Raw genomic sequence first — 20,608 nt, 5'->3', positions numbered from 1 at the left:
TGAATCCTAAACCTGGATGTAAGGGCTAAAACTGTATAACCTCTGAAAGAAAGGCGTAAGGCATGGTGTATGAAGCCTCCACCTGCTATGCCAGCATCCCATGTTTCCATGGCCTAGCAAAAGCAGTGGAAGCTGGACCAGGTACTTGGATCTATGCTATCCACGTGAGAGACCCAGATGAAACTCCTGGCTTCAGCCTGGCCCAGTGCTGGCTGTTGTGGTCATCTGGGGAATGAACTAGTTTTTGGAAGATCTCTCTGCTCTTCCTCCTCTCTCTGTAACTTTGCCTTTAAAAACAAATACATCTGTTAAAAATAGATGAATACCTAAGAGGGAGCAGTTGTGAATTTGAATCAGGCAAGGGGTGGCACCCAGTGTGTGACTGTAGTTCACAGTAGCAAACTGTGCTTTCTGAAGAACTGGAAGAATTCAGACAGGCTCCCAATAAGCAGATGGTGTGGACAGTAATGTGCTGTCTGCCTGGTTTGATCCATTCACAGGGTGTACATGCACTGAAATGTGCTGGATCTTACACAAATGTGCAAATTTGAAATGTTAATCACAATTTTAAAAGTTGGAAATGATTTCTTAGGTAGGACAAAAAAGAAATCACCAATTTTAAAATAGCTGACAAATTCAATGGGATCAAAATTTATAACTTTTGCTTTTCAAGAGACACTTAGGAAAATGCAAATGCAGCCTTTGGTCTGGGAGCAAACACAAGGGCTCTTGTAAAAAGCTTATGGAGGACCAGCAAGGTGGCCTAGCGGCTAAAGTCCTCACCTTGAATGTGCAGGAATACCATATGGGCTCCAATCCTAATCCTTGCATCCTCGCTTCCCTACCTGCTCCCTGCTTGTGGCCTGGGAAAGCAGTCAAGGGCAGCCCAAAGCCTTGGGACCCTACACCCATGTGGGAGACTCGGAAGAGCTCCTTGCTCCCGACTCTGGATTGGCACAACACCAGCCATTGTGCTCACTTGGGGAGTGAAACATCGGATGGAAGATCTTCCTCTCTGTCTCTCCTCCTCTCAGAATATTTGACTTTGTAGTAAAAATAAATAAATCTTTTTTTAAAAAGCTTATGGAAAATGTGGGTGATGAAGAAAGTATGCATAGACTTAAATTTTTTGACACTAAAATGAGCTTACCTTTTTAAAATTTTTTAAAGCTCTTATTTGAAAAGTAAGGTGACAGATTTTTTTGTTTGTTTTGCAGTTTATTTTTTAATCTTTTATTAGTTATTATTATTTTATGATACAGTTCCACAAGTCCTGGGATTTCCCTTTATCCCCTCCCCAACTCCCTTCCCCCTCACTGAGTTCCTCTATGTCATTATGATAGTATAGTTCTTCATACACAGTCATATGTCCATTATTGTGGGTATGGACAACGGCAGAGAGTCCAGCATCCTGTCATCATAGAGTAAGCAGTTTCATTGGGAGTCCATCTTCAGTCTGGAAGTAGAAACGCATACTACACTGTATCCTCACATCTGGATATGATAGTCTCTATTTCACAGTTACTGTACATCCCCTTAAATGAAGAGCCACAATACAAAATCAACAATAGGAAGAAAAATACAAATTTACAATGCCATGAAGTTAAATAACATGGTACTAGATATGAGAATCTCCATTACACAGCAACTGTACATCCCTTTAAATGAGGAGCCACAAAACAAAATCAGCAATAGGAAGAAAAAAGAAATTAACACCACCATGAAGTTAAATAACATGCTACTGAATGACTAATGTGTAGCTGAAGAAATGAAAAACAAGAACCTTCTTGAAGAAAACAATGCCACTGTGTGATCTATGAGTCACTGAAGAATTTAATAAGAAAGTGTTTTTGAAGAGATGAAATTAACAAATCCATGAGCTATAGTGTCCACTGATTTTTGTTGGTGAAATGTGTCTCTTGTGGGCAACAGATAGGTTTTGTTTTTTAATCCAGTCTACTACTCTATGATGTTTGATTGAGTTTAAGCCATTTACATTCAGGGTTAATATGAATGGGTGGTACTTTGGTCCTGTCTTTTTAGCAATGGGTTGTTCGTTAATTTAGTCTTCTGTTGTCATTTTACTGGGATGTTCTTCATATTTGCCTTTGGTTTTGGTGGGCGCTATTCCTCTTCTCTGTCAAGAGAATATCTTTATCATTTGTCGGGCAGGTCTGAAAGAGGCAAATTCTTGAACTTTCTTTACAGTGGAAGAATTTTATTTCATTTTCAAAGACAAAAGAAAACTTTGCTGGATATGTAATCCTGGGCCGAAAATTTTTTGCTTTTAGAATCTGGAATGTGTCACTCCATTCTCTTCCTGCCTGTAGAGTTTCCTGTGAGAGATCTCCTGTGAGTTTAATTGGCATTCCTTTATATGTCAATTAATTTTTTTCACGTGTACATTTAAGGATCTTTTCCTTATGTTCTATTGAAGAGAGCTTGATTATCATGTGTCGTGGTGAAGATCGCTTTTGGTGAATCCTGTTGGGAGTTCTGTGCCCCTCCTGGATGTTGTTTCCCAATTCTCCAGATTAGAGAAATTTTCCCTTATTATTTAATTGACTACACATTTAATCCCAGTATCTTTTTCTGCACCTTCTGGGACTCCCATAACTCTTAAATTAGGCCTTTTAATAGTATCTTTCAATTCTTGAATACTTGTTTTGGCCTGATCCCAGCTCTGCTTCCAGCTTTTTGTTTCCCCCTGGTGACAGGAAATATCTTCTAATTCTGAGATTCTTTCTTCCTTTTTTTTTTTTTTAAAGAAAATAAGCTGCTGTTTCATGGGGGCATGGCCTGGACCCCGGGGACGGGATGGGCTGGACGTTGGGCATCAGAAGCGCAGTCCCAAGCGCAGTGCCAAGTCAGCTCGGGCCTCCAGGATGTGACTGTGCCCCTCTCCCGCCACGTCCTCGCAGTTGTGAAAGGTAGCCAGGCGGTAACCCACCAAGCCCAGAGCTAGCAGCCGGCAGACACGAGCAAGAGCAAGTAGGCGGACAGGGGCCAGAGCAGCTCCTGGAGGGAGGGCGGAAGCTCCTGGAGGGAAGGCGGCAGCTCCAGGCCCAGGGCTTCGGTTGGTCAGAGCCAGCCAGGTGCAGCCCAGCAGCACCAGTCCCCAGAGCCACTGCGCTAACTTCGTCATGGTCGCGCAGCCCCGGTCTCGCTCCACTGTATTCTTAATTCCTGATGTATCAGCTTTCATTTGATTCATTTCCAGTGTGATATATTCCTTAAATTCCTTAAGCGCCTGCTTTACGTGCTTCTTGTTGTTGATAAGTTTTATAACAAGTGTATTGAATTCTGTATCCCCCATTTTCTCTGTCTTCCTCAGTTAACTCTGGAGTTGGCATAGGGTTTTGCTCCTTTGTAGGGGGGTCTTCCGTAATATTCATTTTGACTTTGTATGTTCTTTTGCTGTTGGTCATTGCACTTCTGGTTATCAGAATCTTCTCCTTGGGGCAGGTTTCTAACCGTGTCACCCACAGGTCTACAGTTCGATTTTACTTATTGCAGTTGGTACACGGCTCTTTGTTTGCAGTCAGTTGTGCCACTCTCTCCAGTGAGTTCCAGGTCTGGATACTTATGTTAGATTTCCACCATGGTCTCCACAGCCCCAGCTCCTGGCTCACCACTCTCCACCTCCTGTGACACTGCTGAGGCTGCACCGTGTTCTGTACAACCTTTCTCCCACATCCAGTTGGAACAAGTCCCAGGATTAGGGAAACAGTAGGAGTCCTATCTAGCTAGGTTGTTGTTGGTGCTGATCTTGCTGGAACCTGTTGGTTGTTAGGTCTGAGGGCCACAAGGACCTGTTTTGACCGACACAATGCCATAGTTGGTATTATTTTCCTGTGGGACCAGTGCAATGCACTGAGCTCAGTGAGTTCACCCCTTGCTCAGTGCATGCACAGCTCACTGTTGTCCCCTGCAGTCTTAAATTCTTTGCCACACTATACAAAATGGTGCCTGACTTGCCACTACTAGAGTTCTTGATCTGCTGGCCATCAGATCTGAGGGCTACCTGGACCTATCTTGGGTGGAACCTGTAGGATGCCACACTGTTGCAGCTTGCTGAGTCAGAAATGAGTTCACTCCCAGTTCAGCATATATTCAGTCCTTTCCCTTGCCTTTTCCTCATTGCACAAAATGGCCCCCAATTTGGCTCTAGGAGGAGGATGGGGCTGTGAAATCCACCCTGTTTCCACACTCCCCGTCTGAGATCTGCTGCTCTGTCTCTGCTCCTGGTCAAATCAAACAGACCAGCAGGACAGGCAGTTCATTGTCTGGGTTTATCTCCTGAGCTCCCAGTGAAAGTCCCTTCCCACTTGGTTGCTGGTGGAGTTCAGGTCACCATTTGCTGAATGCTACTGGGATATCACTACACCATTGTCAGTCTCCAGGTACCCCTCTACTATTCTGTCCTCTCCTATTTCCTGGAATGTGCCCTCTCTGCTTCATACTGGTTAAACTTTCTCTATCCATTTAAATATGTCCTTACCATATTCCGCCATCTTGATTCTCTCGGCTGAACTTGCCTTTTTTATGTCATTTTCCCCAAAACTTTTTGAAGAACACTCCCATTTACAATGCATGTGTTTGATAAAGGGCTTGAATCCCAAATATAAGAACTGTTCCAACCCAGCAGTCATCTAAACCCAATAACTTGAAGCAATGCACTAAGGACTGGTACAGTGGCTAATTAGCTAATCCTCTGCCTCCAAGCACCGCTATCTCATATGGGTGCTGGTTTATGTCTCAGCTGCTCCATATACCATCTCACTCCCTGCTGGTGGCCCAGGAGAGCAGCAGAGGATCGCCCAAAGCCTTGGCAGAACCTGCACCTGCGTGGGAAGCCCAGAAGAAGTTAGTGACTCCTGGCTTTGGATCTGCTCAGCTCCAGCTACTGCGGCCACTTGGGGAGTAAACCAGCAGACAGATCTTTTTATCGGTGTCATCTTCTCTCTGTAAATCTGCCTTTCCAATAAAAATAACATTTAAAAAATTAAATATTAAAAAACAAACCAAAACACTACAAGCCATCAGTCATCTAAACCCAATTGCTTAAAAGAATGCACAAGGGGTTGTTAGAATGGCTCAATTCGCTAATCCTCTGCTTCCAAGTGCCACCATCTCATGTGGGTGTTGGTTTATGTTCTGGCTGCTCCTCTTTCCATTTAACTCTCTGCTTATGCACTGAGAAAGCAGCGGAGAATGGTCCAAAACCCTGTGCCTGTGTGGATGACCAGAAGTTTCTGGTTCCTGGATTCTATTAAGCTCAGCTCTGGCCTTTGTGGCCACTTAGGGAATGAGCCAGCAAATGGAAGATGTCTCTGTTTCCTTCTGTTTGTATATCTGCCTTTCCAATAAAAATAAATCTTAAAAATAAAATACACAACATCTGAGCACATGTCACCAAAGAAGTTGAATCAGCTAATGAAAACATGCAAGCTACAATGACCGTGGGATACCACTGTGCAGTCACCAGAATGCCTAAAAGTAGCAAGATCAAGTAAACACGAGTGGGTGAAGGTCTGGAGCAATGGGAGCGAGCTGATACATGTAGCAATCTGGAAAACTCCAAAAGCTTTCTGGTGTGTGTGTGTGTGTGTGTGTGTGTGTGTGTGTAGTGGGGGTGGGAGGGCGGAGAACAGACACAAAATAGCACATCCTATATGAGTGCATTTATGGGACAAGATGAAGAGGTGCCTGTTGTAAGAGATCATAGTGACCATTAGAGATGAGGTCAGGAGGACACTGACTGCAGAGGGACGCATTCAACTTTGGGGCGTGAGACTTAAGTATGTATTGGTTATTTAACACAGCTGTAAACATGGACCTTCACTTCCAACTAGACACTTAACATTGATGGACTTTATTGTGTGTAAATTATATCCCAGTAGAATTAGATTGATACAATGCAAATAAAAGCCATGGCTGTGGTTACTCTGTAATCACAGCCACCATGAACTTGTACGGAGTTCCTACTGCTGCCAGCAGCTGTGCTGGGGATGTGGGGCTCACAGGACTTGGTCAGTGTCATCTCCACCCATAGGATTCTAGCCCGTCCCGCAGACGGAACAGATCCCAATGATAATCATTCACAGTGTTGTGAAAGGGTCCCTACACATGTGTTATTTTGCTTTTCCAGGTGCTTAGAAGAACATGCGATAGAGGTTTGCATCCAGCACATGGGATGCATCGCAGAATTCTGCAGACATGGACAAGCCTGAGCAGAAAGACAGACGCCGTGGCCGCTTTGCCAGCAAAATACAGAAAGGTCGTGTGAGCTTACACAGCAGGTGTCTCAGTGGGCTGGAGAGAGATTGGCCCGGCGGATGCTCATTGTGGTCTGTGGCAGGGGGTTGAGGGAGGAAGGGATCACAGAGTAAATCCTGGATTGCATCCACAAGGCCAGGCTGTGGGGAAGCTGGGTAGATGGCGTGAGGGCCCTGCTAGTTCTGGGCCGATTAGGAAGAAACTCTAAAAAAGACTTCAACAACAGAAAAGTAGCCTTGTTCTCTCCAAATGTGTAGCTTGAGTCTCAGCCAGCACTGAGAGGCACAGGTGTGCATATGTGTGTGTGTATATGTGTGTGTTGGAGAGAGAGAGAGAAAAACCTTGTGTCCTTGACTTACTAAACTCAGCTCAAGTTCGGCCAGCAAGTCCCCAACCTGAGTTGATGCAAAGTGTAGCCCCGGCTGTCATCAGCTCAAACCCTGTCTCCCCGGGCTTGTCCCAGGCTTGAATCTTGCCCATTGAAAAGAGGAGAGTAACAGGGAGGCAGAGGTCCTGATATGTCCGTGGTCCCCACTCATTTGCTCCCTTTGATGTTGTGTGTGGTACCTTCTGGGCTAAGCAACCCTTGCTGAGCTGGGATATCTGGCTAGGAGATCTCCTAGGCTCCTCTGCTTCTCCTTCCTGAGCCATTATCACTGCCCCCATGGGCGACCCACCCATAGGCAAACCTCCTCCTAACCTCCTCCAATCTGCCCAAATATTCCCTTACTCTGGGAATACAAAGCTGTAACTTGGCATTAATAAATACGAAGAGAGCATCTCCCGTGGAGTCATCTCTCAGGCCAAGACACACGATGTCTGTTCACAGCATCCTTGGCGCCCTTCCCAGATGTGATCTGCCCACAGTGTAGAGGCTGTTAGCAGCTGGCAGCACTTTCAAGCTTTGTATAAATCAAGTCTTACAATATGCATTCTTGCCTCTCAGGCCTTTTTACTTGTGCGTGCCAGTTTTGTAAAAACAAACAAACAAAAAAAACGTCTCAACTGAAATTTTAGTTCTGGTTATAGAAATAAAAAATAAAATAGATTTTTCCATATTGACCTTGAGTCTAATCACCTTGCCAAGTTCAACTACTACTTTTTTTTTTTTACATAAATAAGATCTTTCGAAAAATATCACCATACAAATTGTCACCTGTAAATAATGGTGACCTTATTTCTTCCTTTCTGATTCATATATTTTTAATGTTTTTGTCCTGACTTCTGTGAAGGTTAAGACCTTCAGGACAATGTGGAATAGAAGGGTGATGGCAGCTTGGCTACTTTCATTTCCTGATTTTGGAAAGTTTTCAATATTTCCACTCTTCAACACCATGTTTGCTAAAGGCGTTCGCTAGTGCTACTTTGGATTGCATTAACAACACATTCTCTGTTACTACGCTGCTAAGATTGTTTTTTTTTTAATCATAAAAGGATATTATATTTTATGACGTGTTTTTTCTCTAATTACTAGTTTTTTTCCTCTAATAAACATATTTTACCCCCAAAATAGTATACAGGTGGCAAATAGATGTGAAGACTTGCTATCATTAGGAAAATATAGATTTAAACAGCAGCAAGATACTGTTACCTGCCTGGTGGGATGGCTGGAATTTAAAAAAAGATGGGACTAGCACAATGGCTAGCACACTAACCCTCTGCCCCATGGTGCTGGCATCCCTTTGGGTGCTTATTCAAGTTCTGGTGGCTCCACTTTTTTTTTTTTTTAATGCAAAGGCAGATATACAGAGAGAGAAGGAAAGACAGAAAGATCCGTCTGCTGATTCACTCCCCAGGTGGCCACAATGGCCAGAGTTGAGCCGATCCAAAGCCAGGAACCAGGAGCCCAGAGTCAGGAGCCTTCTCCATATCTCCTATGTGGGTGCAGGGTCCCAAGGCTTTGGGGCACCCTTCACTGCTTTTCCAGGCCATAAGCAGAGAGCTAGATGGGAAGTGAAACAGCCAGAACATGAACTGGCATCCATATGAGATCCCAGCGCATGCAAGGTAAGTACTTTAGCCACTAGGCTACCATACTGGGCCCTGGTGGCTCCACTTCTAACCCAGCACTCTGCTTATGGCCTGGGAAAGCAGTGGAGGATGGCTCAGGTCCCCAGGCTCCTGCACGCACATGGGAGACTTGGAGGAAGCTTCTGGCTACCAGTTTTGAACCTGCCCAGCTCCAGCCATTGTGATTGTTTTGCGAGTGAACCAGCAGATGGAAGATCTCTGTCTTTGTCTCTCCTTCTCTCTCTAACTCTGCCTTTCTTATAAAACTAAAATTATTCTTTAAAAAAAAAAAAAGCAAACGGCATCACTGTAAAGTGCTAATGGGCATGGCAAGTAACAGGAATACTCACACGTGTGTAGTGGGAAGGAAGGCACAGAGGGGCAGCAGCTTAAGAAGACGGTTTCTGGCCAAGTTGAGTGTGTGATCTAGATAATCCACTCCTGGAATAATGACCATTCAGGTCCACGCGAAGACCTGTGGTCAAACGCCCAGGGCAGCTTTGCTGTGTCTTTAAACTGGCAACAACCCAAACTTTCATCCGTAATGCAAAAATAGTTGTCACGTTTTTATAGAGTGCTCTCCAGGAATACAAAATTTAAAAGGGAGTGTTGGCATCCCTGTAACACAGAGGAATCTCAAAATGAGCATGCTAAGCAAAAGGAGCCTGAGCAAGATGAGTACACAGCACAGCTCCACTGGGTGTCTTTCAATGTCAGCATGATGAGCTCTGTGGGTTTGCAAGGGCTGAGCTGCCTGCATCAGTAGGATCCCAGTTGATGACGGGCCACCTCTTCTACATGTTGGGTTTGCTTCACTGACTTTTTGTTTCAAAAGAATTTCTGTATTTATGTTTAGGGAAGTTGTTGATCTGTGACTTTTCCCCCCTTTTATAACGACTTTGTCTGGTTTTGCTATCAGATTAATGCTGATCTCATAGAATGAACTGGATTTATGTGGAATTGATGAGTGTCCTGTCCATATTAGTTAGGTCAATTTAGGTGATGGGCTTGCTTGATTTTTGCTGTATTTGTTTTAATTACTGAGGGAGCAATTGAAATTGTGGAATTTTCTCTTTCTTGTGGTTCTATCATTTTTTTTTCCCTTTTTTGTTCCCTACATATTTGAATCTCATGTTATTGGGTACAATAGCATTTAGGATTCTTTAAAAACATTTTTTTAAAGTTATTTATTTTGCTTGAAACTCAGAATTACTAAGAAGAGATGGAGAGAGATAGAGATATCTTCCATCTGCTGGCTCACTCCCCAAATGGCTGCAATGGCTGGAGAGGTGCCTGTCTGAAGCCAGGAGCCTGGAGCTTCCCCCGAGGTCTCCCATGTGGGTGCAAGGGCTCAAGGACTTGGGCCATGCTCTGCTGCTTTTCTAGGCCATAGGCTGGGAAGTGGAGCAGCCGGGACTTGAACCAGGGTCCATATGGGATGCCAGCACCACAGGCAGAGGATTAGCCTGAGAACTTGAACCCTTATAATAATCCTCTTCATTGCACATAATTTTTTTTTTGCCCTGAAATCTGCATAGCTTGATAGTAACATCTAGCTTTCTTTTGATTATTATTAGTACAGTAAATCTTTTCATTTTAGCTTGTTTACTTTCAACTTATCTCTGAGTTGATCTTTAAAGCACATTTCTTGCAGGCGACATCTAATTGGATTTCTCTCCTCCATCCTGGCAATCACTTAGTTGGGCTATTTAGGTTGTTTGCATTTCATGCGGTTATTGGTGTGTAAGCTTAAATCCATCACTCTGTGGTTTGCTCACTATTTGTCCATCTGCTCTTTATTTACTTCTCTTGTATTTTGTGTTGTGTATGTTTTATGCTTTCACTTTATCTTTTTTTGTTAGCTTACTAACTCTTTGTACTGTTTTTCTAGTGCTTACTCTAAAGAAAGGGTTGGCAGACTTTGGCCCACCACCTGTGTTTTGTGTGTCTTTCAAAATGTTTTATTTATTTATAGGAGAGGCAGAGAGAGGGCATCTGTATTGTGGCGTAATGGATTAAGCTGTTGCCTGTGGCCAGCAACCCATATGGGTGCCGTTTTGAGAGAGAGAGAGAGACTTCCAGCTGCTCCACTTCTAATCCAGCTCCCAGCTATTGTGTCTGGAAAGGCAGTGGCAGATGGCCCAAGTGCTTGGGCCCCTGCCACCCATGTGGGAAACCTGACGAACATCCTGGCTTCAGCCTGGCCCAGCCTTAGATGTTGGAACCGTTTGGGAAGTGGTTCAGCACATGGAAAATCTCTCTGTCTCCCTCCCTCTCTGTAACACTGCCTTTCAAAAATAAATAAATAAATAAATAAATAAATAAATAAATAAATCATTGTTAAAAAAAAAGAGAGAGAGACAAACAGACCTTCCAACTACTACTTCTCTCCCCAGTGGGTCAGCCTGGACCAAAGTCAGGAGCTCGTAATTCAGCTCTCCCGTGCAGGTGCAGGACCCAGTCGTTTGAGCTGTCAGCACTGCCTGCCACAGACTGCACTGACGTGGAGTCAGGATCTAGAGGCAGTTATTGAACCCAGCACTTGGATGTGGGCTGTAGATATGGGCTGAGATCTCCTGCCGGGATCAGGACTGTTTCCAGCAGTAACCCACTGTGCCTTTGTTTCTTGGTACAGAATGTGTCCTCATAGCCCGGCTTTAAGATTTCCTTTCTGTCATTTTATTTTTGATGATGTTTACATAGTTGATCAGGGTGGGAAGGATCAAGGGTTATGGAAAAGTGGGTGTGATAATTGTTTACAAATTTTCTACTTCTTCTTCTTGTTTCTAGGGGAAGGAAGAGATAATGGAATGAGCCTTGCCCAGCCTCCCAACTGCCCCAGTACCAGGGCAAAGGCACCCAATATCAGCCCAGGGTCCCTATGAGGTGCACACTCTGAGAGTTCTGTTCAGATAGTTCTGGAATGCTGTTGATCTGGCCAATCCAAGGATGAGGCAGCCCTCCCAATGTTCATCGGCTGGCATAGTCGACCTTACAGTCTCCATTCTACTAGATTTTTGCTATTGTTTAGCTGGGGTAGTTGTCCAAGTTGTTCTGTCTTCCTCCTCTGCTATGGTACCAAATGTCCTCTGCAGGTCCCAGTGGGCTACCATATCCTCCATGTGCATCAGGGCCTGCTATCCATCATTCTGCCTTTTCCACTGAGGAGGACCAATTCTTGCAGGTGGACCCAGGAGCCAGGGCCAGGTGACCTGGGCTCTGTAGAGCTCTGCCCCCAGGCTCACAGACCTGGCACCCACTGTGCAGGCAGGCCCAAGAGCCCCAGTCTCCAGGACTCACGGACCTGGCACCCACTGCACAGGCAGGCCCAAAGACCCAGGCCTAGCAACCAGGGGCTCACCAGACCTCCCGCCCCTGGGACTCATGGACCTGATACCCACCTTGCAGTTGGGCCCAAGGATCCAGACCAGGTGACCCAGACCCCACTGAACACCCCACACCTGGGGCTCACAGACCTGGCACCCACCATGCTCAGACTGGCATGGCTTACCTTGGCATCCACCAATGGGTTTTGCAGCCTGGCTCAGTCCAGCCTGCTCCCATTTCTAGCTCCTGCTGCTGGGTGATGCAGCCTAACCCAGCCCAGCCAGTGGCTAGTCCTGGCCTGAATGTGGACTGGCTGGAATTGAGGTCCAACCTGGCCCATCCCGTACCCCATCCTGGTTCTCAGATCTGCCAGTGGATGTTATGAACTGGCTCAGTCTGACTCACATATAAGCTGTTGGGTACAATAACCTGGCATGGTCTGGGCTGCAACTTGCCTTGGTTGTTGCACTCAACTGCAGGCACTCCTCGCACACACTGATGGGTCCGTGGCCCACGTGGACTTAGTGTGCCTCTTGTCCTGGCAGGACAGTGTTGTTGTCCAGCCGGCCCATACTCATTCCAGCTGTTACTCTTGTTACAGCCCAGCCATACCCGGCCCATGCCAAGACACAGCTCTCACATGGTTCCGCAGGAGCTGAGACCTAGTCTAGCTTGTTCTGCAGCCACCCTGGCTCTCATGAGTACCAGCAGGGGATGTTAACTACCCCAGCTCAGATCTCCCACACATGCTGGTACTTCGGTCTGACCCTTAATGACCATCCCATTCTCTCCTTCAAACCACTCAGTCTCACCCCCCCTCGCTTACCTGCAAATATTGGCCTTGTCTATGGAAGTCCCTCAGTAGTCATTCCTCACCTGGACACCAACCCTCAGGTCCCTGCTTGCCCCCAACCTGCTCTATGCCCCAGGACCCCTGTAAGCCCACCCGCCAATTCACTAGAGTGTGCCATTGGGTGGCCTGAGGGCTTTGCTATTGGCACCTGGGCTGCCCAGGGCCTCCCTCCACCCAAGGGAGCCTTGCCTTCTGGCTGTTTGCACCTGTGCTGGCCAAAAAAACCTCCTTTTCATCATTTTAAAAAGCAGTTTAGGTACAATGTGTCTCTGTGGTTTGCTTCATGTTCCTCATGCTTGAGGTTCATTGACTTTCTTGGGTCTGTGCATTTATAGTTTTTATCCAATTTGCAAAATTTTTTTGTCATTTGTTTTCTGGGCCTGCTCCTCCTATTTTCCTTCTTCCCATATTCATTTCTGGAAGAGTCTGGGTGCACGTGTAGCAGGCTCTCTGAGGTCACCGCATAGATCACTGACATTCTGTTTTGCAATCCTGTTGTTTTTGAATAGTTTCCACGTCTTCAAATTCATTAGTCTTTGTTCTTCCAGCATTTGATCTCTTGCTCCTCTATAATCTGATAAAAATATAAATCTAGCCTAGAGTCAGAAAGAGAACTCCCATCCGCTGTTCCTGGAAGCCTGCAACGTGTGGGGCTGGGTCAGGATTGAACCCAGCAGCCTGGTTCGCCCTGTGGGTGGCAGGGAGCCATCACCCACCAGCTCCCTGGAAGCTGGAGTCAGGAACTGGATACATAAGTCAGACCAGGCACTGTGGTGGGGGACACCAGCATCCTAACTAAACGCCCACCCCCCAACTTCATGGGTTTTTCATCTCAGATATCTGAGTTCTCACATCTGGAAGCCTGATTTGGATCCCTTTTGGAATTTTTTTTTTTTTTTGCATCTCATTCTTTAACATCTTCAACGCAGCAGCACAGGTGGAAGAGCAGCCAGAATTGTCTAGCTCAGTAATGATGTCATCTTTCTCATTTCTTTAGTTTCTTTTCTCCTAACTTTTAATACATATTTTCCTGTTTACCAGCATGTATATTTGGCCTTCTGGATGCGCCGTTGTGTAGTCCCATATAAACAGTATTGTGCTTAATTATTTGGGGGACAGTTTGACCTTTGCAGATTTTGCTCTACAGCCCTGTTAGCCAGAACCAGAATAGTACCAGGTCTGGGGTACCATGGCCCCAGGTCTGGGGTAGAACCTTTCTTTGTACCCTGTGATCCGCAGAGTATGAGACCCTGTGCTGTGATCCAGAGGAACAGGAGCTATGCCAGGCCCCGCTTCCTAAAGCCTCAGGTGTCCTGCACTTGAGTGTGTTTAGGCAGCTCAGCTCCAGCCTCTGGGCTTCCTCCCACATGCACCTGCTGCTGATGCTCGGATGTCCGGGAGGGGGCAGTGCTGAGCTGCTCCTCTAAGGCCTCTGCTTGGGCTCTGCCCCTTTGGTCTTTCTGGGTCCCAGATCCACAAGGGGAACATGGCTGCTTGGATTGCCCCCACACCCTGACCCAGGGCTGAAGTCTGAAAATGCTCTCGGGGTGGAGGCTGCGACCGACTCCCCACAGCCTCTCCTCTGCTGCCTTTCCCTCCTCTCAGGGCCCTGACCACTGGGCCCTGATGTCCTTCACCTGACCCGGTTCTGGCATTTGCCTCATTTTGAATGTTTTTGGCTGGCAGTAGGAGGAAAGTCACTGGAGTGAGTTTATATTCTGGGTCACTGGGCAGGGTGGGGTGGGGGGAAGGTGTGAACCCTGCAGGCCGTCTCTCAGCAGCTGGGGCTCAACAGCTTCTTGGTCCAGGATGACCATTCCCTTCCCCTTTTCCTTCTGGTAAGGACAACACCATTCTTTTCTTTACTGCTTCCCCTGTAAGCCTTCACCCTTTGCTCTCTGGGCCTTTAGAAACCAAAGCTGGGAGTCCTGGCAGCTGCTTGAATGGCTGCAGGACCCCCTAAAAGCAAAAACACCACAGCTACCTGCCTGCCGCCTAGACGGTGGGGGTGGGTGGGGCTTGGGGTGAGGTGTATGGGGGTGGAGTGTAAGGGGTGGGGTGTATGGGGGCAGGATGTAGGGGGCGGGGTGTAGTGGGGTGTACAAGGGTGGGGTCTAAGGGATGGGGTGTCAGGGGTGGGTGTAGGGCTAGGGTGTAAGGGACAGGATGTAGGGGGCGGGGTGTAGAGGGGCGGGGTGTAGGGGGCGGGGTGTAGGGGGCGGGGTGTAAGGGGCGGGGTGTAGGGGGGCGGGGTGTAGGGGGGCGGGGTGTAAGGGGTGAGGTGAATAAACTCAGGTAGGTTTTTGTGGATGTTGACATCTCCAGGGGCTTTCTTTTTTTTTTTTAACATTAAAATCTTTATTAGAAAGGCAGAGTTACAGAGGAGGAAGTGACAGATTTTCCATTCGCTAGTTCACTCCCCAAACAGCCACAACAGCTGGGGCTTTGCCAGGAGCCAGGAACTTTTACCAGGTCTCCTGCGTGGGTGAAGTCCCCAAGCACTTGGGCCATTCTGTGCTGTTTTCCCAGGTATAGTAGCATTGAAACTGGCTCAGAAGTGGAGGAGCCGGGTTTCGAACCGGCACCCGTATGGGATGCCAGTATGGCAGGCAACAGCTTACCCGCCACCTCACAGTGCCCCTCCAGCCATTTTCTAAAACACCTGCTGCTGCTTTTCCTGGCTTCATCCTCAGCCAGGTGAACCTGGCCGGATTCTCTCTCTGGCCATCCAAGTGTTGGGTGCTGCAGCCCAGGCAGGGGCTGGGTGGGGCTAGGGTGGGGGTTCGGAGGGTGGAGCTCAGAGCCTCACGCCTCCTTGCACTGGCTGCGTTCCATCGGCAGCCCTTGAACTTGGCGGCTGTGGCAGGCTTTCTCGGCCTTGATTTCCTGGTCTGTGAAAGCCGGTTCTCCACAGGACCCCCGGAGGCACCCCGACTGACCCCAGGCTTCCCTGGCTACAAAGGAGTGGAGCCAGCAGTGGGTAGGGCCGGCAGCGCATGCGGCCGACCACCGAGTTTGTTCCTGCTGGGGTTTGTCCCTCACCTGTTTCTTTATGCATCACAACCCAGGCTCACAGGACTTGGATTTTCTATACACAACAACTCCCTTGGGATTTGTAACCCTGTTGCTGTGTCACCAAAGACGAGGGAGGTCAAGGCTGCCGGGCTCAGGGAAGCCGGTGAGCTGAGAGATCGGGAGGCAGCCGCCATTGGTGTCACACAGACCACGTCAGGGGAGGCTGGAAGGGCACAGAGAGGGCAGATCCAGGGGACGGCAGGAATGGGGGCATGGAGGAGGACAGGGTCCGGTGCATGGCACCCTCGGGCCGGGTAGGAGGGCCAGCTGTCTCACCTTGCAGCCCTGACTCCAGGCCTCCGGTCCCAGGGGCTGGAGCGGAGTGACATTCAAGCGATTTCAGGTGGCGTTCCGTAGGTCTGTTTCTGGAACTTTCAAGACAGCACGGTTTGCTTGTTAGGTTATAAGTCTGAATGAGTGCAAAGCCAGTCAGGTGAGCAACCAACGGCTTCTACCTTGGCAGGTGAAGGGGTCAGGCTGATTACTGCTGCACACGGGGGCAGCAGGCGACGAAGCCCCTCTCTGGGTGCGGAGGGGGCCGGGCTGGTGTCTGACTTGGCTGCCTCTGTGTGCTGTGCCCGCTCTCCCAGACTCTCTCCTTCCTGCCAGGCAAGAAGGTCCCTGCTGTGTAGCCTTCCTTGCCCAGGAATCTTGCTTCCGCGTATTCTGTGTGACCAAGTCTGTTTGTAAGAGAACTGGGGTGAGAGGGAACCCACCATTACCAGGAGAGAAAGCCAGTAAAGTGGGGGGAAATGCTTACTTCCAATGGAAAGGCAAGTTTCTCGTCTAGTCCAGCAAGACAACACTGCTGGACACACCCCGTGTCCTCTGTCCTGGTCAGTTTGAGGCTCTTTGCTAAGTTTTCATTCTGTTTCCGTTGTTTAGGTTTCACTGCGGCATATCCAACGCAATCCTCCATTCCGTACAAGTTACAGACATCAATAATTCCAGAGTCAGAAAAGAAAGGATTTAATAGTCAAGCCAGGAGATTCTACCATAAAAAGGTAAACCACGCAGTCTTAGAGCAGCTTTGAGTCTGTTTTAGCCCACGGGAGCTGTGCCATGTCTCTCTCTGAGCAGTAGGGGGCAGTGTCCTCCGAGGAGTCCCAGCACTCTCTCCCTAAGGCGCCGATTATGGGAAAAAAAAATGTGAAATCCAGAGGGAAGCAGTAACGGCCAGTTGTATGATGCCAAAAATATCAGACTGAACTTAAACTTTTAAAAAATAAAATGTGATTTTTCAAATTATAAGGGAATCCCAAAGATCCTACGTGTATCTAGCAAAAGTGCCCCTACCTGCCTCCTTACGTGAGAAAAATCACCTTTCTTTGGCTACCAGAAGCTCGCCTCGTGCGTTTAGGATCACTGCACCCACTTTGCCTGCTTGCCCTCCCTGCCTCTCCTGCCTCTTCTCTGAAAGTTTGTAAGGCCTCTTTCTCCTTATGGGCGACAGGGGGCAGCAGCGACACACAGGTGCTCTCCACCTTGCCGGGTTCAAGTCCTTTCATTGAAGCAAGCCATTCCAGAGACCATTCTTAGTATCAGTTACCCTTTGCTGAATTCTAACCATGTTTTTGGTTTTTTTTTTTTTAGTTTTTATTTACTTGAAAGAGAGAGACAGACAGAGATTCTCCATTCCATGGTTCACTCCCTAAATGCCCCCAAAGCCAGGAGCCTTGAACTCTACCCGGCTCTACCTTGTAATGACAGGGACCCAAGTACTTAGTTCATCACCTGTTGCCTCCCAGGGTGCGTGTTAGCAGGAAACTCAAGTCAGAATTGGAGCTGGGATCCATACCCAGGCGCTCTGGTCTGGGATGTGGCCCGTGCAAGCAGCAGTTAAGCTGGACCCAACTCCTGCCCCCAAGATCTGGCTTTTCATTCCTCGTCTCGCCAAGCAGGCTAAGAAGGAACCTGCAGGTGCAGGCTTCATGGACCAGCACTGTGGGATTGTTGAGGGAGTGTGGCTGGTTCCTCCAACCTGGGCCTGATGACGGGACCGCAAGAGAGCGCGTGAAGCTCCTTCTACCCCGAAACTCATGGGAGTCCCAGAGTGCAAACAGTCAAGAATGCAGCCGGCACCCCCGTCTTGTTCATGGCTCACAGTGTTCCCCCAGAGACGATGAAGATGTGCTGGCTCCTCTGGGGTTTTGCCACCTCTCCCTGTTTTCTATCCAGTTTCCCTCGGGTCAGGGTTGTGACACCTGATGTCCACCTCTGAGGTGTCTGCAGCCACACCTGCAGTGACAATAATAGCTGTCGTTTCCTGCCGATCCCAGCTGCGGGGCAGCTCCCTCTGGGTCCGACCGCTAATCCTAGGAAGAGGGCAGGTGGAGGATCGGACACAGCAGGAGAGGAAACCGAGGCTTAGAGACTCAGGGAGACCCGCCCAAGGTCACACAGCCAGGGCTTGGCACCTGAGAGACTCAAATAAGTATTCACTGAATCAATGTTGAAAGAATTAGACCTCAGCCAGGCCTGGCTCACGCCAAAGCCTCTCGCTCTTTCCACACTGCACACCACGCCTGCCTTTGTGGCCTGGCAGGCCGTAAATTTGTCCTTTGAAAGTCAGCATGTTCATGACCCGGCCCCGGTGAGGCCAACCCAGCCCGGGCCAGGGGAGGATGGCAGCTCTGTGGGGCGGTGCCAACGTGCCTGATCCCGCTGTGAAGTCTCCATCCGCACGTCAGCACTTCAGTTGAACTTCTAGTCAGCACAGGGAGCACCTTGTGACATAACTTTAGGATGCAGGTGCCAGGGTACCCATGCAGTTCAGGGTCAGCACAACTTTCTCTCAAATAGCCATCACTTCTTCCTGGTGGCAACATTCAAGATTCTTGCTTCTAGCTGGGAAACCAACACCCGCTCACAGATAAATGCATACCTTCATATTCATGTACACATAAATGCACACTTTTTAACTTAAGTTTTACAAATATATTTATTTATTTCAAAGATAGAATTATAGAGAGAGTAAAAGGAAGAGACAAAAAGATCTTCCATCTGTTGGTTCACTCTCCAAAGGGCCATAGCAGCCAGAACTGGGTCAATTCGAAGTCAGCTGCTGGGAGCTTCTTCTGGGTCTCCCACGTGGGAGCAGGGGCCCAAGGACTTTGGCCATCCTCTACCGCTCTCCCAGACCCCAAGCAGGGAGCTGGATTGAAAATGGAATAACTGGAACTGGAACCATTGCCCGCATGGGATGCCAGCACCAAAGGCAATGATTTTCCCTGCTATGCCAGAATACTTGCTACCACAGAAATCATCTCCCACACACATGTACACACACACTCCCCTACTCTCTCATGCACCTATAAACACCCACACACTGTCACACATGCAAAACTCACATGTATACACGTATATGCACACTCAGATACTCACACCACCTACCCATACGCAGATACACCTAGCACTGTGCGTACTCCCCCCACACACGGTGCCATGCAGGTCTCTCGCAGCGACTGTGCAGGAGAGTGCCAGACCTGCCTCCTTGTCTCTGAAAGCCTTTTAAAGTGGCTGTTGCTAATTACCAAAGGACCCAAGGAGGCAGGCAGCCAGGCCCACGCGCAGCAGCTGACATGGAAACAGTGCAGAAACGCGTCCCTGGCTTCCTAAACACGGTCATGTTAGTGTGAGCCTGTGCAGGACACCATTGGTCGCCTGTGTGCTCGTAAGCATTTCTCACTCACCCATACAGGGCTTTCTGGAAGGGGCCTGAGGTCCAAGGTTAGGCTCCCTGCATTCTGTGCCAGCTGTGGACCTCTGGACCACCCACTGGCTGTTGCTGGGCTTGGGTTTCCATGTCTGGAACATCAAATGTGGATGATGTCATGGCTGGGGCGACCTGAGTTGTAAGAGTCGGTACCTGTTCTGACACCATGCCCGTGGCTTGGCTGCTCCCAGAGGGACATGGGCATCGAGGAGGGAAGGATCTTATTTGCCATCATGGGGATGTCAGTGAAGCACTGAGAATGAACACCAGGCTTCAAGGCCCTGGTGCCACCCTGCCCCTTGCTGAGACAACAGTGGTGCCCGCCCTCACGCCTTGTCCCATACCTGGGTGGCAGCCTTGCACTTACTTCGAGTCACACTTAGCATGAAGACCTGGTGCCCTTTGCAACATGCCCCTGCCTTACAGGTGCATATTTCATGTGCAAGCAGAGTGTATGTACAAAGCTCATGGTGTGGCCCGATTCACCTGCTGGACCCTGGACCCTGTGGCTCGGGGAGCCTCAATGGGCAGATATCCCACAAGGGGCCCCTCAGCTCTGTGTGTGAACCATTCCACACCTTCCTGCCCCCTCTCCCCACCCCCCTGCTGCCCTGGGAGGCTTGACTGCTCTCTAGTGTCCTCTCCCCACTTCGTCAGGGATCTGCTGCCATGCTCCATCACTGCCAAGCACTCGGTCAGTGCTGACCACACGCCAGGCTCCCCTTATGGCCTTTCCATTCAGTCACTCATGTGCTTCCCCGGAAGTCCCCAGGAGCTGACCCCCACCATTATCCTACTTTCCAAAAGCAACTGAGTTGAAAAAGGGTAAAGTCCTTTCCCGACCATGGTCAAAGGCATTATTAACATGAGGACAAACCCAGGCGGCAGCTGCTGGCTCCCACACGCTTTCCCAGGGTCTCCCCGGGTACCCCTTTCAGCACTACGCTGGCATGATGGTGACCTGAAAGCACCCTGGCAGCTCTCACTGTTCTTTGCAGACCCCATACTGTTGCCAAATGGACCAAGGGGGCAGCCCTCGCCAAACCCCGGAGCCCTGCATCCACTTCGGGTGGGCCTCCTTCCACCATCTCCCTAAAATATATGGTCTGCTATCCCTTGGCATAGGCCTCGGCACACAGTTGGTGCCAACTGATGGCTTTCAAATTGGATTTTTGTCTGTACCCACTCCAGGGCTCTGTGGCTGCCAGCAGGCTACCCCCAAATTTAAGGGGGAAAATGACCCCAAAGCAAAGGCCCCCAGGTACTCTCATAGACAAGAATGGCATTTAAGTGAGGCTTCCAGAAGGTGGGCGTGGCTTCCCCTATTCCTGCTTCTAAGGAACCAGGCT

At 48.6% G+C, this 20,608-nt stretch overlaps 1 protein-coding gene and 1 pseudogene across 1 annotated transcript in view; one reads left to right on the top strand and one right to left on the bottom strand.

Moving 5' to 3' along the window:
* Window positions 1-2,836: 2,836 nt before the first annotated feature.
* LOC121156145 lies at window positions 2,837-3,145 on the bottom strand (annotated as a pseudogene).
* Window positions 3,146-6,164: 3,019 nt separating this feature from the next.
* STPG1 (sperm tail PG-rich repeat containing 1) overlaps window positions 6,165-20,608 on the top strand; it is a 43,824-nt gene continuing 29,380 nt past the window's right edge. The window contains exons 1-2 of the mRNA XM_040979559.1: window positions 6,165-6,280; window positions 16,430-16,548. Coding sequence (XP_040835493.1) covers window positions 6,220-6,280; window positions 16,430-16,548 — 180 coding nt within the window. The 5' untranslated portion in view covers window positions 6,165-6,219. The remainder of the gene's footprint in view (window positions 6,281-16,429; window positions 16,549-20,608) is intronic.

The sequence above is a fragment of the Ochotona curzoniae genome, unplaced genomic scaffold (assembly GCF_017591425.1).
Source record: "Ochotona curzoniae isolate NIBS_2020 unplaced genomic scaffold, NIBS_Ocur_1.0 contig_3255, whole genome shotgun sequence".
Lineage (NCBI taxonomy): Eukaryota > Metazoa > Chordata > Mammalia > Lagomorpha > Ochotonidae > Ochotona > Ochotona curzoniae.
Note: the sequence above shows the minus strand (reverse complement) of the source record. Positions and strands in the feature narration are given on the sequence as shown.